The following is a 21,316-nucleotide window of genomic DNA, read 5'->3' on the forward strand; positions in this document are numbered from 1 at the left end:
CAAAGACATAGCACAAATAAATGAAATACAGAAAATAACTGAAAAAAACTATTCAAATCCACCCGAGTTCATAGTTTATAAAACAACAAATATATAATGTAAAAAAAAAAAAATAGAAATATGTGAAGGGGAATTCACTGAAACTTTTGAAATTCTGTACTTTTTATTCATATATGCACAATATTAAAACCCTACTACTATTTAGGCTCACAAAATCAAGCTGTCTTGTTTTTGCCAACAAAGTAGCAACAAGCACTTGTAGTATACTCCTTCCCTGGATGCCCTCCCTCCACAAGCATTTCTAATATGATCTTTATTATAGGTGGAGTTGCTGAACTTTACAACCAGCCTGCCACTTTAGAACTCATAAAAGCCCAGTGGATCCATTATGGCAACCCTGAAGAGCAAGGAAATTAAAGGGTGAGGGCAGGAAGTATAGGGTTATACTTTCTTATGTCCGAGGTTACAGGGTTCATCTATATATAAAACTGCTTTTCAAACTCCTCACAATTATATTCAACTGCAGTAAACAGAAGGCAGAAAACAGTAGGCTCTGGCTGTCCCTCCAGGTCTACACTGGTTCAGATCCAAGAGAGACTGAAAGGCTTTAGACATTGGCAGACAACTTCCATCTCCTTCAGCTTCCCTTCCTACAGCTGGCTCTCTGATGTCACTATATTGGACTGTAATACGCCAGACAGTGTTCCCCACTCCCTTCTTAAGGATTAATTAGGAAATATATGTTGAGAGGTTACTTAGCTATCAGATGCAATAGTCAAGGTAGACACGCCCACTGTCAAAGTTGTTTGAGGTTACATAATTAATTCTTCAGTAGACAAAAGAGACCACTGTATGTATATATGTGTGTGCTTAGATATTTTTGTAGATGCAAATGAAGGTGTCCGTTTCCATGTGCATATAGATGCCAGAGGTCAGTCCAGAGCTCTTCCTCAGGAGTCACCCATCTTTCTGGAGATACCATCTCTCAGTAGCCTGGAACTCAACACACAAGCTAGGCTGGTTGGTCAGTAATCCACCTGTCTCCTGACCTCCAGGTCTAGGACTTTAAGTTCTTCCTATCATACTCTGCTCTAAAAACAGACAAAAGTTAAAAACAAAAACAAACATAGTTCTGAGATTTGAATCAAGGTCCTGGAGCTCACAAGAGCTTTACCAACTCAAGTATTTCTATAGCCCCAAGGGAAGAGATTCTAATGAGCCTTTCTTTTTCTTGAGACAGTCACCCTCTCTAGAGGTTGGCCTGTAACTCAGTATGTAATCCAGTTTGCTTTGCTATCGTGGCCTCAAACAGGCCTCCTGCTTTAGCTTTCCAGGTGCTAGGATTATAGGCATGAGCCAGTTTAACAAGTGATTAGAATAATGTTAGTCTAAAGAAAATAAAGGGGACATTAAGAAACATGGAGTAAGACATAGATTGTTGTAAGCAAATTGGCTTTCCTGAAGAAAGTGCCATTAAAGTTGCCACTGAAAACCAAGATGCTAAAACTATAGGATAAGGAGGAAAATTCCAGGGCAAAGAACAAGATGCATTTGAAAGAGCAGAAATTCACTATAGCTAGAGATTATAGACTGGGGGTGACAGTGTTCTGGTTGGGGGTTGGGGGAAACAATGACAAAAGAGGCAAACATCTGCAGCATTACAAAGGCTGCTGCTGAAGCCACCACCACAATACTTCTCTATCCACTAGACTGTTTCTATCTCTTGGCTATTGTGGACAGTGCAGCAATGAGGATAGATGAACAAGTATCCCTGGAAAACCTGCACCCATGAACAAACTGGAAGCACTGAGCAGTCCTTGTGTTTAAACGAAAGAACATGAAGCTGGGAAAGAAAAGTGGTATGTGAGTTGGGGGGAGGTAGGTAGACGGGTGGGAGACACATTGACCAAAACACACACACACTAAAAGATAGATAAACAGACAGACCGTCAGACATACAGACAGATATAGTGTCTTGTTTCTTTTGTTGCAATAAAACACCATGACCATAAAGCAAGTTGGGTAGAAATGAGATTATTTGGGTTGCATTTCCACAATTGCTGTTCATTGTGGGATGCAAAACCATGCCAGGACGTTTGGTAAGGTAGAGCAGGTTGAGACTCGGAGACTCGGTGGGCATACGCCTGAGGCTTAGGTGACTCCCAGCTCCCCACCAGACTCCTGACCTGGAACACGTGCCATGCTTCTCACATAAAAGAGAATTGTCCTATAGTCATGTAGGCTCAAAACAGGGTTCTACATGCTAATGAGATACCTAGAGGACCAGAGGGCTTAGTCAATAAGCTTTCCCTTCCCAGACATTCCTCCCTGAAAAAGGTATTTAATCTCAGGCCCACCCTGAGGAGTGAGGTATGGTTTTACACATCCATTTTCCACCATGACAATAAACTGTTTAGAACCATGGACTGTCTCTTTTCATCAAGATTCACCATGAAGAAGGCCTTCACCTACAGAGCCGCAGCCTAATCTCCCATAGAAGGTCTCTCTGTGATCCCAGCCACAACTCCCACCATGCCAGTGAGACAAGCCGGAGCTCCCTCACCCCACCTCCCACCCCCTGGCCCTGGGCTAGATGCTGTCCCCAGTCCTCAGGCCCCCAACTTTATTTTCTGCTCTTCCTCAAAACTCCCAAAGGTATGCCAGAGTAGGATAAACTCGGTCAAACTTGTGTTCTGCCTCCCCAAGCAGCCGTGCCCTGTGGCAGAATGAACATGGGCTTATAGGTCATCACTGCAGGAAGTCCAGAGAGAACCTTAAACAGGGCAAGATCCTGGAGGTAGGAGCTGATGCAGAGGCCATAGATGAGTGTGTTTACTGGCTTGTTTCATATGCCTTGCTCAGCCTACTTTCTTATAGAACCCAAGACCACCAGACCAGGGATGGTACCACCCACCATGGGCTGGGCCCTCCCCGAATGATCACTAATTGACAAAATGCCTTACAGCTGGATCTCATGTAGGCATTTCCTCAACTGGGGAATCCTTCCTCTCTGATGACTGTAGCTTGTGTCAGGTTGATACACACAAACCAGCCAGAACAGATAGATGACAGATGATATGCTCAAGGAAAAGAAGAAAACTAAATTGTCATTATGATGGTTTGAATATGCCTGGCACTATTAGGAGGTGTGGTCACGTTGGAGGAAGTGCGTCACTGGGTAGGTGGGCTCAGAGGACTCCTAGTGCTTACTCTCCACTCAGTGCAGAATAGAGCCCCCCTCCTGGCCGCTGCCTCTAGAAGATAATCTCCTGCTACTGCCTTTCCTATCAAGATGTAGAACTCTCACCTCCTTCCAGCACCATGTCTGCCTGGATGCTGCCAGGCTTCCCATCATGATAATAGGCTGAACCTCTGAACCTGTAAAACAGCCTTAATTAGATGTTTCCCTTTATAAGTGTTACCTTGGTCATGGTGTCTCTTCGTAGACGATAAAACCCCAACTAAGACAAACCATCAAGCTGAAAATTCTTCCTAATTCTATTTCTCAATATATTATAGTAATAAGACAGTATTAGTTTATCAAGAGAAAAAAGGCAGATAACATGCTGCAGTAGCCATGGGGGTACTTTTTAGGGCTGATGTTTGACCAGAATAAAAAGACTTACTAACAAATGAAGTGTGCAAGTAGAACGTTTTGTTTAGAGGGGGGTCTCCACACTTAACGTACACACACAATCAAAGCACTGTGTTCACTCAGTCATAATAATTATACCAACAAATGATGCCATCATACGACATGGACTACATTCCACACACATTAATTTCCTAATAAACATCTGTAGATGATATAACTGTCTACATAGCCATCCCCAAAGAGGGGTCATTGCCAAGGACGGGGTGGGAAGAGCATAGGATGCTGAGGTAGCAGATGAGTAGGCAGCATTGTCTTCTGCAAGCAGGAGTGCAGCTGCACATAGGAACTTAGAGTGGTTCATGGCAGCGAGCATATTCAGGAGAGCATGTACAACACCTGTGCAAGTCCAAGCCACACCAAATAGCAGCAAAGGCAGAGAGCTGGGCACACAGTCACACACCAAGCCATGGAACTATGGGCAACTGTTAGCTGCTAGAAGAGGGAAAGATAGTTTTCCAGAAGTGGGTAGAAATGCAACCACCTAGTAACGCAACCACTCTCCAGGAGAAACCCACACATCCAAAAATATTTCGGGCAGCACAAGTTGTTATTGAAGGATTTAAAAAAAAGAAAAGAGAAAAAAGGTTGGGTAGGCAGGAAATCAGGGTGAATTTGGAAGCTTATAGTGAATATTATCAAAATATTCACTATATTTGAGAGTATCCTATGGTACTGTCAAAGAACTAATTTTTCTAAAAGCTATATAAAACAAAAAACTAATTTGTTTAAAAACATTATATGAAAATTTCAAAGAACTAATGACACATGTATATAAAAATGTTTTCAAGTGTGCAAATTAATACAGTGGTCAGTTAAACAATGAAAATTGTAAAAAGCCTTAACACAATATGAAGTACTAATTAGAAGAATAATTGAAAAGGGGGTTCAGAACATCAAAATTTGTAAAATAGCTAGGAACAGAAAGCCTACAGAATTAATATAGAGAAAACTACATAATTTAGCTCAGAGGAATAAAGTACAAATAAATGTTTATTTTGTTTATTTTGGCTATCAGCTTAAATCAATTGGAGGATGCCTAGAAAATTAGTGAAGCACATTTCTGTGTCCTGGGTTGTTTCCAGACTGGAATGTGGGTCATAAAGTGAAAGAAAGAAACAAACCCTTCCCTAGATATGAACAGCACAGGTTACAGATTGGGAACTTGGATGAACGCAAAACCCAGGCATGGCTCCAAGTACATATGCGACTCCCTGAAAAGAAGGTGTGGGTTTTTGTTTCTGCTTGACTCTCACTGCTACTGCTGTCACTTTGCATAAGCAGACTCTAGGTTCTCCCATGGTGGAACTTTGGCTCTCACCAGCAGCTGTCCCGGGCTTTCCAGGCCTCAGCTAGATGGGGATGCATCCCTGGTCTTTCCATGTGAAGCTTCCACTTTCTTCAACTAGGCTATTCCCCTGGCTCTTCAGTCTCCAGTTTGCCTTTGTGGGGTTTTCTGTGTTTGTGTGTCCAAACACACACACACACACACACACACACACACACACACACACACACACACACGCGCGCGCGCGCGCGCGCGCACATGCGTGTGCACACACACACAGGGTGGGAGGAAAAAGATAGAGAGGTGTGCTTAATTATACTATTGATATCCATTACTGTGAAGAGCCTTAATAAATGTAAACATTATGTGCCTAGAATAAATATTTGATTCTGCCCTCTTTCCTTATATTGTTTAATAAAATTCAAAGGAAAGATAAGAAATAAGCCTAGAGGGCCAGCAAGATGTCTTGGAAGGTGTCTGCCAGCCCGCCCAAGAATCTGAGTTTTATCTCTGGGACCCAAATGATGGAAGAACAGAAACAACTCCCCCAAGGTACCTGAGCATCACATGTGTGCTGTATCACATGCATGCTGTATCACATGTGCTCATATATATATACATATATATGTATATATATGTATATACACGTAGATATACAAGGTACCGGAGCATCACATGTGTGCTGTATCGCATGTGCTCATATATATATACATATATATGTATATATATGTATATACACGTAGATATACAAGGTACCGGAGCATCACATGTGTGCTGTATCGCATGTGCTCAGATATATACACATGGATATACAAGGTACCTGAGCATCACATGCGTGCTGTATCACATGTGTGCTTTTATCACATGTGTTCAGATATATACACACAGATATACAAGGTACCTGAGCATCACATGCGTGCTATATCACATGTGTGCTGTATCACATGTGCTCAGATATACACATGGATATACAAGGTACCTGAGCATCACATGTGTGCTGTATCACATGTGTCCTGTATCACATATGCTCATATATATATACACATGGATATACAAGGTACCTGAGCATCACATGTGTGCTGTATCACATGTGTCCTGTATCACATATGCTCATATATATATGTACATATATATATATATGTATATATACATATACACATACACACGCACATATATACAATGTACTTGAGCATCCCATGTGTGCTGTATCACAAGCATGCTGAATCACATGTGCTCAGATATATACACATGGATATACAAGGTACCTGAGCATCACATGTGTGCTATATCACATGTGTGCTGTATCACATGTGTGCTGTATCACATGTGCTCATATATATATACACATGGATATACAAGGTACTTGAGCATCCCATGTGTGCTGTATCACAAGTGTGCTGAATCACAAGGGCTCAGATATATACACATGGATATACAAGGTACCTGAACATCAAATGTGTGCTGTATCACATGTGTGCTGTATCACATGTGTGCTGTATCACATGTGTGCTGTATCACATGTGCTCAGATATATACACATGGATATACAAGGTACCTGAGCATCCCATGTGTGCTGTATCACATGTGTGCTGTATCACATGTGCTCCATATATATATACACATGGATATACAAGGTACCTGAGCATCCCATGTGTGCTGTATCACATGTGTGCTGAATCACATGTGCTCAGATATATACACATGGATATACAGAAAACAAGCAAATAGAAATGTTTTAAAAGATAACTATAAAGAAAGAAAATAGAAATGAATGTTTAAATTTCCTCACAGTGATGTTTCTGACCTTTATACTCACAGAAATATAAATTATATGAGCAATACCGCCAAGAAAAATTAAAATGGTAAATTGAGAAAAGTCCACACAAAAAAACTTTCAGATAAAAAAATAAACAAAATAAATGTTTAAGAAACTGTCCTGCATATTCTAATGTCTGTGTCTTGGCTAAAGAAGCTGCTTTCGCATCCGGTCCCTTTAATGCCTTGAGCTGTCTGGAAGAGAAGCCAGTATCTGCTGAACACAACAAGTACACTGTTCTCACATCTGGGACACAGATAGCCACGGTGCTTGAGATATGACAGTATCTGTACTAACAAATCCCATGAAGTAGAACAGAGCTAACTAGCAAGGCACACCAGTGCCAGGTACAATGAAGTCAAATGGAAGAGAGAGGAGGAGGAACAGAACACAGCGCACCTTCCATTTCAGTTTGGAAGGTGTCTTTCCCAATCTATCCAAGGACTTAAACCTGGGACTCACAAAATTCAAAGACTGAAACCAGTACAAGTACTTTACAGCCCACTGCAACTCTAGCCCAGACCTAACCAAATGTACACAAGTAATAAAAATGATAAACAGGAAAGAATTAGACATATAGAAAAATCATCAGTATCAAAGAAATGTAAATTAAAGCAGTCAGATAGCTTTTCCCTCTACAGAACTGGCAAGGATCAGACGGAGAACACACTATGAAGTAGAAGGAATACAGACATTCATGCACTATGGGCAGAAATGCAAACATGTTCCAGCTTCATACTTAAAAATGTGCCTCCTCTAAGAACAAGCTATAACACTTACAGGCACTTCAAGGCAAGCAAGGCGGCTCAGAACTGAAGGTGCTTCCCACCGAGCTCAGACCTGTCTCTGAGTCCTGGGAACCACATGGTGGAAAGACAGAGCATGCATTTCCCTTCTTTTCTCATCACATGAGCCTGGTACTCAAACACACACACACACACACACACACACACACACACACACTGTAGAAAAATTTAAAGAAAATCATAAATACAATATATAAAAATACTTAACCCTGTAGCCCATTAACTTTCTAAGAATATTAAATCAGCTCCTGGTTTTCTTTAGCCTACATATCAAATGAATATTGACTGAGTATCTAATATGTACTAGTGGTGGATATACAAAAGAGTCCAAAATGTTCACCCTCAAGGTGCTTACATTTCAGAAGATAACTGATGAAAAATAAAGCACATGGCATGATAAGCAGGTTAAGTTCAACAGGTAAGAATTTTTTAAAAAAGCTAGGGAGGGGAGTGTGAGGGTTTGGAGGAGAGAAAGAAATCTTTAAAATAAGACTTAGGGAAACAGGCCATAGGGTATATAAGGAGGCACATCCAAGGGGGTGGGGTGGACCTAGGGCCACAAACATGATAGAGGCATTCCAAGTGTGCTCAGTGTGGTTAAGAGCAAAATGAGCAACAGCGGGAGAAGATGCAGTCATAGAAGACAGGAGCGACAAGAGAAGCCAAATGATGATGTCATAGAAGACAGGAGCGACAAGAGAAGCCAAGTGATGATGTCATAGAAGACAGGAGCGACAAGAGAAGCTAAGTGATGATGTCATACAAGACAGGAGCGACAAGAGAAGCCAGATGATGATGTCATAGAAGACAAGAGCGACAAGAGAAGCCAAGTGATGATATAGACACTTCTAAATCATCGCAAGGACTCTAGAGTTTGCTCTTAGAGACTGAACAAAGAAATTAAGGAAAGAGTGAACAGAGGATAAAATAATGCATGGTAAACCATGATGTCTTTGATAGCTGTATGATCCGGGATGGGGATTATCCCTGATTATATTATGAGCTATTTTCAGATATGTGAAAATGAAACTGATCAGATTTATGTAGCTGAGTACTGTAGGCAAGATGAAAGTTATCTAATAAATGAGAAGCTAGAACAGTAGCTCTCGGATTTCCTAACCCTGAGGGGCCCTCTGGAAACATGAACTAAAACAAACTTTCTTCCATTAAGTCACTTTTGATGCTCACAGCCCTTTAATACAGTGCCTCAAATTGTAGTGACTCCTGACCATAAAATTATTTTAAGGCTACTTTTTTCTTTTTTTTTTTTTTTTTCCCAAGACAGGGTTTCTCTGTATAGCCCTGGCTGTCCTGGAGCTCACTTTGTAGACCAGGCTGGCCTCGAACTCAGAAATCTGCCTGCCTCTGCCTTCCAAGTGCTGGGATTAAAGGTGTGCGCCACCAACGCCCAGCCTTGATGCTACTTTATAACTAATTTTGCTACTGCTATGAACTGGAATAAATATATATGTATACATTAACATAGGTTAGAATAACGTGTGTGTGTATGTGTGTGTATGTGTGTGTGTGTGTGATATACAGGAGATCTGATATCCAATCCCCAAAGGAGTCATGACCCCCAGGTTGAGACCCACTAGACTAGACATTTCCAATGTGTAAAGTATGTCAAAGGAATGGTAACCATGAAGTAATGTTTGATGGAGTTGTAGTTACAACACACACTAGAATATGTAACTACTAAAATCAAAAACTCTCTTTCATATACTCTCTATAATTAACTCACATACCACAAGGTGTCTGCCCTATACTTACAAAAGCACTTTAAATATATTTATATCGCAGAATACCAGACAAGTATTAATTACCTTCTGAAGATTTTACCTAACTGTACACAGAGGTACACTTAGACACATCCACTGACAAAGTCTGAGATTAATAAACAGTAGCAATGCTATTTTTTTTAAGGCTTTACGATGTATTTTCTTCATGTTTGTCAAGCTGTCTTCACTCTAAACAAATTTGTTTTGAAGTGTGCTTTGAAAATTGTCTTCAATAAACAAAATTCTTTCACTTCTATAAATCAAATTCCTTTCAAGTGTTTTATATATATATATATACATTTAAATATAAACACACATACGTAAAGGCATATATATGCATATGTATACACATACCTACATATATAGTTAGGTAGCATGTTTTATCAGACCAACAAGGAGGAATGAATGCATATATCAAATTTCAAATGGTCTGGAGCCAGCCGTGACCGAGTGATCATCACTTACTGGCCAAGATGCTACCTTTCACTGTGACTTTACTACTTTGTGGTAAGCAAGTTTTTTTGACACATGACATCATACGTTAACAAGCTATTCAAATGTTTCTGCATAAATGTCATTTAAAATGTCATCCAGGTAAAATAAGTATTCATGTGCATATACAGAGCCGAAGAATGTGAGCATGTTCAGTGAAGATCAGAGTAGGTCCTAAGGTCCTCTCTTCTCTGTTCTAATGTTCAGTGCTCATAGATAAACTTGTTACAGGATTTTCCCTGTCCAAATTACATTAGTGCAGAGGAGGCCTGTGATTGGACAGGGAAAAGGGAGGTGGAGCTAAGAGTTGCAGGGACAGAGGGCCTCTCAGAGGAGAGGGAGAGAGAATGGAGGCCGACATGATGATTTCGTGAGGTTAGAATAATTGGCATAAAGCTTTCATCATTATCAATTGGCTCTGAAATTACTGTATTGGCATCTTGTAAACTGTGATATTATTGATAGAATAATCTGGTTATTTAAGCTTTAAGAGTCATGATTCTACCAGGGTACTGGGTACTGGGTATTGTGATATGATGGCTGACTGTGGGGTGCATGGTAGCAAGAGGAACTGGGGAGAGGGAGTCCTGCCAGAGAGATGGCCCGGCAGCAGGAGCCTTGTGGTCCTGTGGTCCTGTGTGGCCAGAGAGCTGGCAGGTTGGCAGGATCGCAGAAGCGTGGTCTGGCCCCCTGAAAAATTGTCACGTTTATTTTTTAATATTTCCCGCAATGTAAACTGGAACGAACACAAACTAAGCATAAATACACAAAGTAAATGAAATGACAGACGGTCCTTTCTCAAGGTTTCATAGTAATTTTCTACTTTGATTAAAAACAAAGACGCCTTTGCACTGGTTTAATCTTTGAGTAACACATTGTACATCAGGGTGATTGTTACTGAGTAGGAGAGCAGAGTCACTCTAGGAACGGAATGGAAAGAGGACTGTTTTAAATACCTGCCAGGTGCAGACCGTCCTCTTGATTTCTCTAGTAAAAACGCATAATCATAGAATGGTCTCAAGCTATCTAATTTATAAAATTAATCATATGACTTAACTTGCTAATAATATAGTAAAATCATCTAATACTCTGGACAACTCATAGTAGAAGTAGTCCCTTTACACCTTCAAGCAGGGCCCCTAATGTCTAAAACAATCTCCTTTGAATAATACTAGAAGTTACTTTTAGATTTGTGGAAAGCTAAGGTTTTGTGGCATGGCCAAGAAGCATTAAGAATGAAAATTCACCTGAAGAGCAGCACTGCCTTAGCACTCTTGGGACTGCCTTCAAAGGTCTGATTCTCCTCCTCCTTGATTCTTTGGCTCCCCAAGATTCTTTCTGTAACTGAAAACCACATAATTCTATCCTGTCCTTTCTTTAAAAAGCACAAAGTTCAAGATGTATGTTTAAGTATATCAAAGCCAAAGTTCACTTTAAAAAATGACACTACTTCATAAAATATAAACTACAGTTAACTGTATTTTGAAAAAGTCTTGCAACTAAATCTTGTTCTTCTTTCCTTTTTTTTTTTTTCTTTTTTTCTGTTGTTCAGCAATCTGAGTCTCTATACCCACTATAAACAAACTAAAGAGCTCAACTAACTACAAAAATCAGCAGGGCTTGGCCTCTGTATGGAAAAAATACATCTCACAACATTATTTCGGCTCTCCCCAAACAGGCAAAGAACTTGAGAGAATGCAGGCCGTTTCAAGTGTTCTGTTCGCCAGTTACTGCTATTCTTAATTCATCACAGCTGAAACAGGGAAAAATATCCTTCAGCCAAAAATACACTTTCTCTTCTAAGCACACACCTAATTAAATGTTTCTTTCCTTCTAACATTTTCTTAGGCATGAAACAAGAAAACCATTACCACCAGTAAAAGAAGATTTTCTTTTCACTATCAAAAGTAAATTTCCCTCTCTGGCTTCTTCCACACCAAAGGACCTCCTATTGGTTCTCCCTGGCTTTTCCTGTCACAAGTCCTCTCTGGCCTTTTAAAGGAGTAGTCAGCTACAGCTAAGAAAGGGGGAGTGAACGACAGGCTCCAGGAAGCCACAAAGGAAGCCTGCTTCAGAAGGCACACTTGTATAAATGTAAGCAGAAACCAGGTTCGCTCACCCAGGCAAAGGCAAGAGTGTCCTCAGTTGATTCCACAGGTCCAGCACTTCCGGCACACAGCCCTTACTTCTGCCATTAGCCGCTGTAAATCATCTCAACACTGAACTCAAGTACAAACATGTTGAGTCTCAAGTACCTTACTCATCACACAAGTGAGATCCAAGCTTGGCAGTGGTTCTCCCATGACACAACGATGACACAGACCTGACTGCAACTGGACCTTCCTCGCTTCCCACACAGCCTCTAGCAGTGGACTGACAGACATGGCAGTTACTTAGCAATGCTTTGTGGTTATCTCTGCCACATCATTCACAGAAGCAGACAATGCAGTGCCATCGCTTCATAAAGACTCTTCACTCCTCCCACCAGTTGAATTCCACATAGTGATTTTCATTATTACATGGAGGAGCAGAACACTGGCTCGTGCCTAGCAGAAAGTAGTTATTCCATAAGTCTTTAGGGTCCTATTACTAATCCCTTTGTCCTTTAGTCGTGAACAAAATTACTGGGCTGGGATTCAAAGGAATGTGATAACCAAGAAAATAAGCCTGAAGAGCTTACTAAGAACCTCCACCCTCACAAGGATGCTCTGCTGCATTACTGTTAGTGCCTAATGTTTTCAGTCACTCTCAGTAGTAGGGGTGGAAGGGAAGTAGCTAAGTTGTGATGAACACAAAGTGTGCCCAGAGATAAGAGAAGTGTGCAGGTATGCATGTATGTATAATGTGTGTGTGTGTGTGTGTGTGTGTGTGTGTGTGTGTGTGCGCGCGCGCGCGCACGAGCAGGGATAGAGTGGAGGGAGGGAGAGAGAAAGGAACGGAAGGGGAGAGAAAGAGAGACAGAGAGACTTTATAACCTTAAGTGAGCTCTAATTGCTCACCTAGGCTGTCATAAACCTTCAATAGGACTTATAATAGACTATTTCCTTTCTCTCTATTGCCATTCAAAGCACTCAGACAAAAATGATGGATGAGGGGTATTGAGTACCTTCATCATTCCATTTAGGGCATTTAATCTTCACAAGAACTACATGTCCATTTGACAAACAGGAAAGTGAGACACATCCTAGTAGTAAGTGTGACTGAGCTGGGATGTGTTCCCAGGTATTCTGAACTCATGGATGTTGGGGTACACCTCAGGGTCTACAGTGCCAGTACCTTGTAGTAAATTCATAAAGGGTGATATGCCAGGGCTGACGTCCATGGGAGGCCTCCCCTTTTCTGAAGAGAAAAGGGGTAGGAGTGGATAGGGGAAAGGAGAGGTAGGAGGAAAAGACTGGGAGAAAAGGGAAGAGAAACTGAGGTCAGGATGTAAATAAAGTAAGTTAACTATATTTTAAAAATGAAAAACAACAACAAAAGTGAGTGGTCAAATGGAAAACTGCACAGTGATGACCTACCATAGAAGGACACACACGAAGTTAAATGCTGGTCCAATTTCCTCAGTAATTGGGCTATTTTAGGCAACTGTCCTTATTTCCTTTGACTCAGAACTTCATACATAAAATTCTGCTCTGTTTCTGTGTGTGTGTGTGTGTGTGTGTGTGTGTGTGTGTTTGTGTATGTGTGCATGTGCACGTGAGTGTATATGTGTGTTTGTTGTATTGGAGTTGGGGAGTTCACAAGAGGAGATGACTATCCCATCTATCTCTAAAATTCTATTATAATCTATTATCAACTAAGTTGATTAATATATTATGTGATATCTTAAAATATTCAAAAAAGAACTTAAGAATATAAAGCAAAGAAAAAACAACAAAACATGATTTCTGTTGGATTAAAAATAGAGTTTACAATCAGAATAGCCTAGCAAACCCATGGCCAACAGAAACACCTCGTGCTTAAGACAGTGAGGTAGGGACCCACGCTAGTTCATGTCTGAGAAAGCAGACTGGTGTACTTGAGACAGCTTGTTAATATGTATACTATGTTCATGCATGCTCAGTACAGCATGACCATGAACAGAAGGTAGTCATGTACCTGTGATGAGGACAAAGAGCAGCACCTTGAGAAAAGGGATGAGTCCACAAGGGTAGAGCTCAGCAAGACCACTATTCGAGCGTCGGGCAAAGCTTCTAACCATATGGCAGGACTGGGAGTTCTTCCTTACTTTAAAGGCTGTCTGTTATTTAAACACACACACGCACACGCATATGCACACACGCACACAAAGACCCATGAATAACTTTAAATCCCCCAGCTCAGAGATATGTGGTGAGGGAAGGGGTTCAGATGCTCTGAGGCAAGGTAGACAGACAGGAAGAACAGGCATTGTGAGTAAGAGGAAAGCTGCAAGTGTGGAGGGGAGCCTTTCTGGGACTCTTCTGAATTACACACAGCTACTATCACCCAGTTGTGCTAGGGTGACTCCTAATAGGATAAAATAATTCAGAGGCTTTTGACAGACCTTCCTTCCTTGCTAATCACAATGAGGTGTCTCAGGATGATTCAGAAAGAGAGGTAGAAAATGTCTCCTCTATCAAGGAGGGAGACCTTGGAGAGAAAACCCTGGCTGCCTGAGTGTATGAGGATGATAAATGAATTAGATGCATGAGCTAACAAAAGTCCCCAATCCCTTTTCTTTGGTTAATTGAAACCTCTGTTTCTAAAAAGAATACTCCAGGCTAATAAAAATGTAAGGGGTCGGGGGGAGCTGCCTGAGAAGTGTGTCCACCAGGCACAGCAGCGGGGCAGAGGAAAGGCCCCTTCGCTCTTCCAAGGCAAAAATCCTGTAAGACTTCACCACCCTGCATGTTCACAAATAATTCAAGAGGACCAAAATACCAGGAAGGAAAGACTACTGCTGAACAGAAAGATTTAAGGGAATGCTCTGTGGCACACACCAGCTCACCAATACCAGGTATTGGTAAGCCTGTTTTGCAGCATCACTCTCCGAATCCTCGGGACCCAGGAGTGCACATGTCCAAAGTTTATATGCCCCTTTATAACCCTTCTTTGGTATGGAGACTACTAGGAAACAGAGACAGTAGTTCGGCATAAATATGCTATCATCAGAGGCTTAAGTGGGAAGAAGAATAAAAAGTAGCCCTCTTGCAGAGCATTCTGGATCTTACATAGTGGAAAGAGAGAACTGACTCCCACATGATGTCCTCTGACTTCCATAGATTATGTACACAGCCTTACCCCCTCAAATAAACTTAATGTTTTTTCAAACTATACAGTTTTCCCGAGGCTTGGTCAAACATACCTACGATCCCAGAAGTGAGGAGACTGAGGCAAGAAATAGAATCCTCAATGAAGGCTAGCCTGACCTATGCATCAAGATTCTAGCTCAAAAAAAAGTAATTCTATTTTCCAATATTTGACCAAGAGCTCTTTGGGATACCATAGAGATAGGTATTAGGGAAGGAGGAGCCAGGTGTGGTGGCTCAAGCCATAATCCCAGCTATTATGGAGACCAGAAAGAATACATTAACCCTTGAGTCTACTGCCAGTGTGGACAACATAGTGAAAATGTACCTTTAAGACAAATACTGTAAACTAGTGATCAAAGCATGAGTTCACTAACTATAAATGTCTCGTGAAATGTTAAGCTGCGGATGCTTTCTTCCAGTGAACTTTTGTGCACAGACTTAAAAGAATTTCCAACTATTCTCACTTTCACAAGGAGATACTCAGTTTCCATCTCTGTATATCGTGATGTACTCAAGACCATGCCTCTAGATCTCAAGAGTGTGCCTCTGCTATAACTATTAATGAAGTCATCAGGAGGGTTTCCAGAAGCTCAGGAGGGAAATCCACTGCTCTGTAGAGACCTAACTCAGCACAAAGAATCACAACGGCAAGCCTAAAACCGCGAGCCATTTCATCCCCTACACCCACTTCCATGTAACGCGGTAACAAAAAAGGTGTTAAGAAAATCTATCCTTGGACACTCTATCCTGTATTGTTTCCCCTCTTCTCACAATACTTATAAGATACACTGTCAGTCCTCACTTGGCACCCCTGATCAAACACCCAAAAGGCATAAAACATAAAAGAGAAACAAGCAAATATAAGTGGGCATGCTGCTTTGTCCCTTGTCACTAATCTGAGCCCTGTGGTTCTGAGAGGTAAGATGAAGAGTGTGGCAGCCAATGAGAATACACGGTGATGGTTGGTGCTCACCCCAACTGTGCACATACGCACTCCAGGTACTGTGTGAAGCACTTGTAAACACTATCTACACTCACTCTCGTAACAGCTCCAGGGAGGAGTTATGGCTACAACTGATTTACAGAGAACCAGAGGGACTCTTACTCAAGGCAATATTTTAAAGAAATAGTCATGTTGGGCTATGATGGAAGGAACATTTTTTAAAAAAATTAAAAAAAGAAAAAAAAAAAAAAGAAAGAAAAGAAAACCCAAGACCTAAACCCTATTATATAAGATTTTGCTCCTTGCATAGAGTTTGGTCCTTTAAGAAATGTGTGGAGTTATTTGCTTTATGAGATTCATATAGTGGTCAAAACCTTAATTAATACCCTTTAACTCATATAAAATTATCCATAACTATTTAAATGATTTATTTTATCACAGGGAAAACAGTATCTTCTAATAGAATGATACACAGAAAGAAAAGGAAGAAGTTACCCTTGTCCTTTGAGAATTCTAAGCAAAGTAAAATCATCTGTTAGTTCAACTCTTCACAATTCTCACTTCTGCAATAGCAACTAATGATTTGAAGTGGCACATGTATATCTATTTAAGCTTAAACTTCTGTAGTAGTAGAAACTGCTCAATGATTCCTTTGGGAGGGGAATGTCTAACACTCTTCTCTTTAAATCTTTACATGTAAGCAATGTAAAATATATTTATTCTGACCACTTATCCTCCTCCTATATGACATATATGTAGGCCTTATTTTTGTAACCTTGTGCTGAAACCCCACTGAGATTAAATCACTTCCACTGAAAACATTGTTAAGTAGAAAATGAATCAGGGACATGTTTTTATTGTGCTGATGGGTCAGAGAAAATAAATCACAAAAAAAGAAAAAAAAGTAGAAAAAGAAACCTGAAATTCTGAATTAAAGCTGAAGGCATTTTTTAAACCCTGTTGTTGAACCAGTGATGTGTTTATATTGTGATGAAGTAGAAAATGAAAATACTGAGTTTGTTGCCATATAACCATACCTCTACTCTTCCTTAAATAGGCTGGACTACTTTCACTGGGAAAATAAGAATCAGGAAGATCTGAAGTACATAAAGTAATAACTTAAAAGAAAAACTAATCACAAGCATCGGGATCTTTCCTTAGAAGACTTTAATCAGGAAGAAGTCTATAGTCAAATTCTAGGATAAGCTAGTGCACAGAGCATTGACTAGGGGTATAAAGAAAATAATTTGTGGACAGCATTGGGATCCAAAACAACTGTTCCATACAAAGCTGGTTACAATGACCAGTTCATTCAGTAATGTGGGAAATAGCTTTGCACTCAAATCTTGGAATGTACTTCCATGAGTTCAAAATCTGGCCAAAATTTTCTAAAATCTTATTTGTATAAAGCTCTAAGGGTAAGTATATTCTAAAGGAAAAAGATCATGACCCAAAAATATGATGACTGTACACTACAACATTTCAAGTGTCTGCTTTCTCAGTACCATTCTGATTGAGACTGTTACTCTTAAAAGACTGCAACAGGGTTTTCAGAGATACTACATCCTAAAAGAGTGGCAACAGTGACACCACCAGTGAACACAGCAGCATCAGTAATGAAGCCTGCACTCGTCCACCCGAGCGGAGGGCATTCTCGGGCTTTACAGCGGTGCCTGCCACTGCCCTGTTGTCTTTCCAGACTTGTTGACATGGGCATGGGAGCAACATCCTTCTCAGTTGTCACACCCAGAGGTACAGCAAAAGGTTTCTAAACTGAGGGGGTCCCTAGAAACATGTTGGTGCGACTTGACTTCCTCCTCCCCTAGGTTGCCCACAAGGAAAGATTCCTGAGTTTCATGACTAAGAACTAAGAAACTCAAGTGACTCAACTACCCACATAATATAAAAATCTGACAGGAACATATCCAGGAACTGTCGTTTTGAAGAGAATAAACATATGTAAGGTAAATCCTGTTAGGTCATAGCTCAGTTTAAGAGTACATCCTAGCACATATGAAACGTTAGGTTTCTGATGTCCTGTTGACTATTAGAGCAGATAACCAAGTACACTTATAATAACCTTCACTACTGCTGCTGAAACTCACCAAAAATCGCTGGCATGAGCCTAAAGGAAAATACTGACAGGGCTAGATACAGAAGCAACAAGACAAGTAGTCAACTCCAAAATTTCCCTGTAAAATAGTAAAAGAGGTTGGTGGGGGGAGGTAGAGGGATGCCAAATCACTTCAGATCCAGGAAATACACTCAGTAAACAATGGGAGCGTTTTAACTAGTTCTGCCATTATCAAGAAGGCAAAAAGCAAACAATTCTGTGGAGAAGTGTTGATTCTCTCTCAAGTTCAAGCGGGTCTTGACCCTGAAGGCCTGCAGTCATGTTAATACAGGCCCTATAACAGTGAGTGTACTTGAGGCTTCTGTTGAATTAAAAAAAATCACACAAAAAAGGGACAAAAAGCATACACACACACACACAAAGGGGATGAGTCTCCCAAGAAAGAACCATTTTCCACATAAAAGTACAAATAGTGCAAAAGCAATACTGCCTAGGCAGGGAAGTTGGGCTGGGAATGACAACTGTTTATGGGCAACTCTACTCCAAGCAGAAAGCTCCAAACTGCTGACAACTTGATAAATAAATGCCAAAATTAGTGTACTGACCAAAAAGGAACAATCAATGTTAAAGCATTTTGTAGAAACCTGAACTTAGGGCTCTCAAAAACCTAAAAGATGGCCTCCACTTCGCCAAGGTTATGAGCTACACAGGAGACATAGAAAGGTGCAGCAGGGACAGCAGAGCTGCCCCTACATGGGGCCATGCGGCTGCAAAAGCATCTCCTGTAGGAGGACCTAATTGAAGACTGCCTCAGTTAGGTTTGTTGGTGCCAACAATGCCAGCCAATCAGGAACTGATGTTTAGAAGAGATGCTTTCTTGGGACCAACAGGGCATGGGTGGAGGGTACTAAAGGAGCTTGCAGCAGTACCCAGATGAGCTTGCTCCCTCTGTCCCACATCACCTCCAACGCCCCCAAGGGCAGGTAGGTGGGCAGCAAGTAGTCCAAGGCACAGGCAACAGAAAAGCCCAACTAATCCTAGCTCTTTTCCTTCACTACCTCTCCTCTCTGATGACATTACTAGGGAAGAAAGAAATCATAAGCTCATGTCTGGCTCTGGAATATACTAGCTGGGGGCCGAGCTTCACTATCTCATTTATCCGAGAAGTGGGTGACGTGCCCTAACCTCTAGGACTAATGTCAAGTACAAGAAAATCCACTGCTTCTGTGTGCTAATCCCATGGTGTGTTTTCAGTTATAAAGAGAGAAAATGGTTTTCCTAAATGTGCGATCTACAGTATCTACACCCTGCATAGCTAGGGATCATGGGAGTATTACAGCATGACCAGGATGCAAGAGATAAAAGGCTATGAACATCATGTGGCTTCATATCTCTGCCTCCAAGAGAACAAGGACCCTCTGAATAAGGCTGAAGAAGCCAGAGCCAATGGTCAGTCATTTCAGAGAAAAGGAAAAAAAAAAAGTCTGCACTCTCCTTGGCCACTGTATTTTCCTTATCATTAGGGCTTCAAAATGAGCATGTCAAGGCTCAAGTGAACAAAATCTGAAAAAGGTAACCAGTACATACTTCTTCCATAGAAAAAGAATAAAAAAGCAACCAGTATAATAGACAACCCAAACATCCCTGCCAAAGAAAGGACAATGCTTCTCCCTCCATCCTAGAGATCCAGCCATCTATGATCACTATTGCTACCTTCATAGTATATTCCATTGCTTCAAATCGATGGCCTCCTGAAGTTTTAAATTTGCTCCATAGATTAGTCTCAACTAGTCACCAAGAGTTAATATAAAGAGCCAGAATATTATGATTTCATGGAGTCAACTAATGGAATTTTGTAGCTAGAATAGACTATGAATTATTTAATCATCCAGATGAGTATATGAATGCTTCAGAGAGAGGGGGGTTAAGAATTTAAGAAATTAAATACTGGCACAGCCAGGTCCAAGTTTCCCAAAACCTAGCACAAGATCTTCCTATGTCCATTTACACCTTACAGAAGACAGACATGTGGCTAATGCTGAGTCTGGAGACAATCTTTGGGATCTTCAGAGCCACTGTAGCCTTGTATGGGCAAAAAACATAAAATTTGAGCAACCCACAGTCCTGTTTATCAGCTGTTGCTCAGTTTTATCAAAGAAAAGAAACTTATGGTATCCTGAACAATTCTGAATACAGAAAAGAAAGGCAGAGTTACGAAGGTGCAGTGTAGAATGCCTGCCATCCAAACACCAAGAGCTAATATAAATAGCCAGAGCAGAACACTTTTAGGGGAAGGCATCAGAGAACCAAAAATATAATATGCTGATATGACTATATCAATTTAGATTGTAACCAAGTTTATATATAATTATATCAGACTTCAGATATTTTCCTAAAACTGAATTCAATGTAAGACAGAAATTACTTCTACACCAGCCAACCATGGATGGACTCTGATAACACAATCTGGGAAGGCTGCCCTTGGCCTACAATCTACCTCCTGCAGATGGATCCTTTAGTCTCTCTCTAGAGTTATGCAGTCCTGAGGTATCGACGGGAAGACCTAAATGGTACAGGCAGAATCTGCTGACTTAGAACATGGCTGATTCCCACTCCGAGGCAGCCAACACTGCAGTTAAGAGACATGTACCTGGGCTCGTCCCTGCAACTCCTGAGACCAGAAATCAAATTAATCATGCCTGTCCTCTCTCATGTCAGGTAACTTTAGAAGTAGCCTAATTATGTTCACTCTATATTTCACAATATATTCAGCACTTTGCTACTAAAATTTGTTTCCTCTTTACTGGAAAAATAAGTTACTTTTGTAATATTGAGCTGAGAAATTCACATTACTCACCATCTAAGGAGACTCAAGAATAGCCACTAAACTTATCCTTAAGACAACTGAGACCCACAGAATTCACTGCTGCGTATGATGTGCAGGCTGACAATCTTTGGCTGTGCTTTATATGAACTCTTGGCGGTTCTTTCCCTGTTAATTTTTTTTTATTAGATATTTTCTTTATTTACATGTAAATTTCTCCTTTCCCAGTTTCCCCTCCAAAAAAACAAACAAAAACAAAAACAAAAAAAAAACCCTGTTGCCTTCCCGCTCCCCATGATTGCCACCCCACCCTCTCCCATTTATTGGCCCTGGCATTCCCCTACACTGGGACACAGAACCTTCACAG

General features: G+C 40.8%; 1 protein-coding gene across 4 annotated transcripts in view; it reads right to left on the reverse strand.

Moving 5' to 3' along the window:
* The window catches only part of Psd3 (pleckstrin and Sec7 domain containing 3), a 534,828-nt gene that overhangs the window by 214,787 nt on the left and 298,725 nt on the right, over window positions 1-21,316 (reverse strand). Inside the window, exon 1 of one of the 4 annotated variants that reach the window (XM_031339988.1) lies at window positions 11,083-11,207. The exons of the other annotated variants lie outside the window; for them this stretch is intronic. Within the exon in view, the coding sequence (XP_031195848.1) occupies window positions 11,083-11,192 (110 nt within the window). The 5' untranslated portion in view covers window positions 11,193-11,207. Of the gene's footprint in view, window positions 1-11,082; window positions 11,208-21,316 lie in introns of those variants that run through there. 4 annotated transcript variants of the gene reach the window in all.

This window comes from Mastomys coucha, unplaced genomic scaffold (assembly GCF_008632895.1).
Source record: "Mastomys coucha isolate ucsf_1 unplaced genomic scaffold, UCSF_Mcou_1 pScaffold22, whole genome shotgun sequence".
Classification (NCBI taxonomy): Eukaryota; Metazoa; Chordata; class Mammalia; order Rodentia; family Muridae; genus Mastomys; species Mastomys coucha.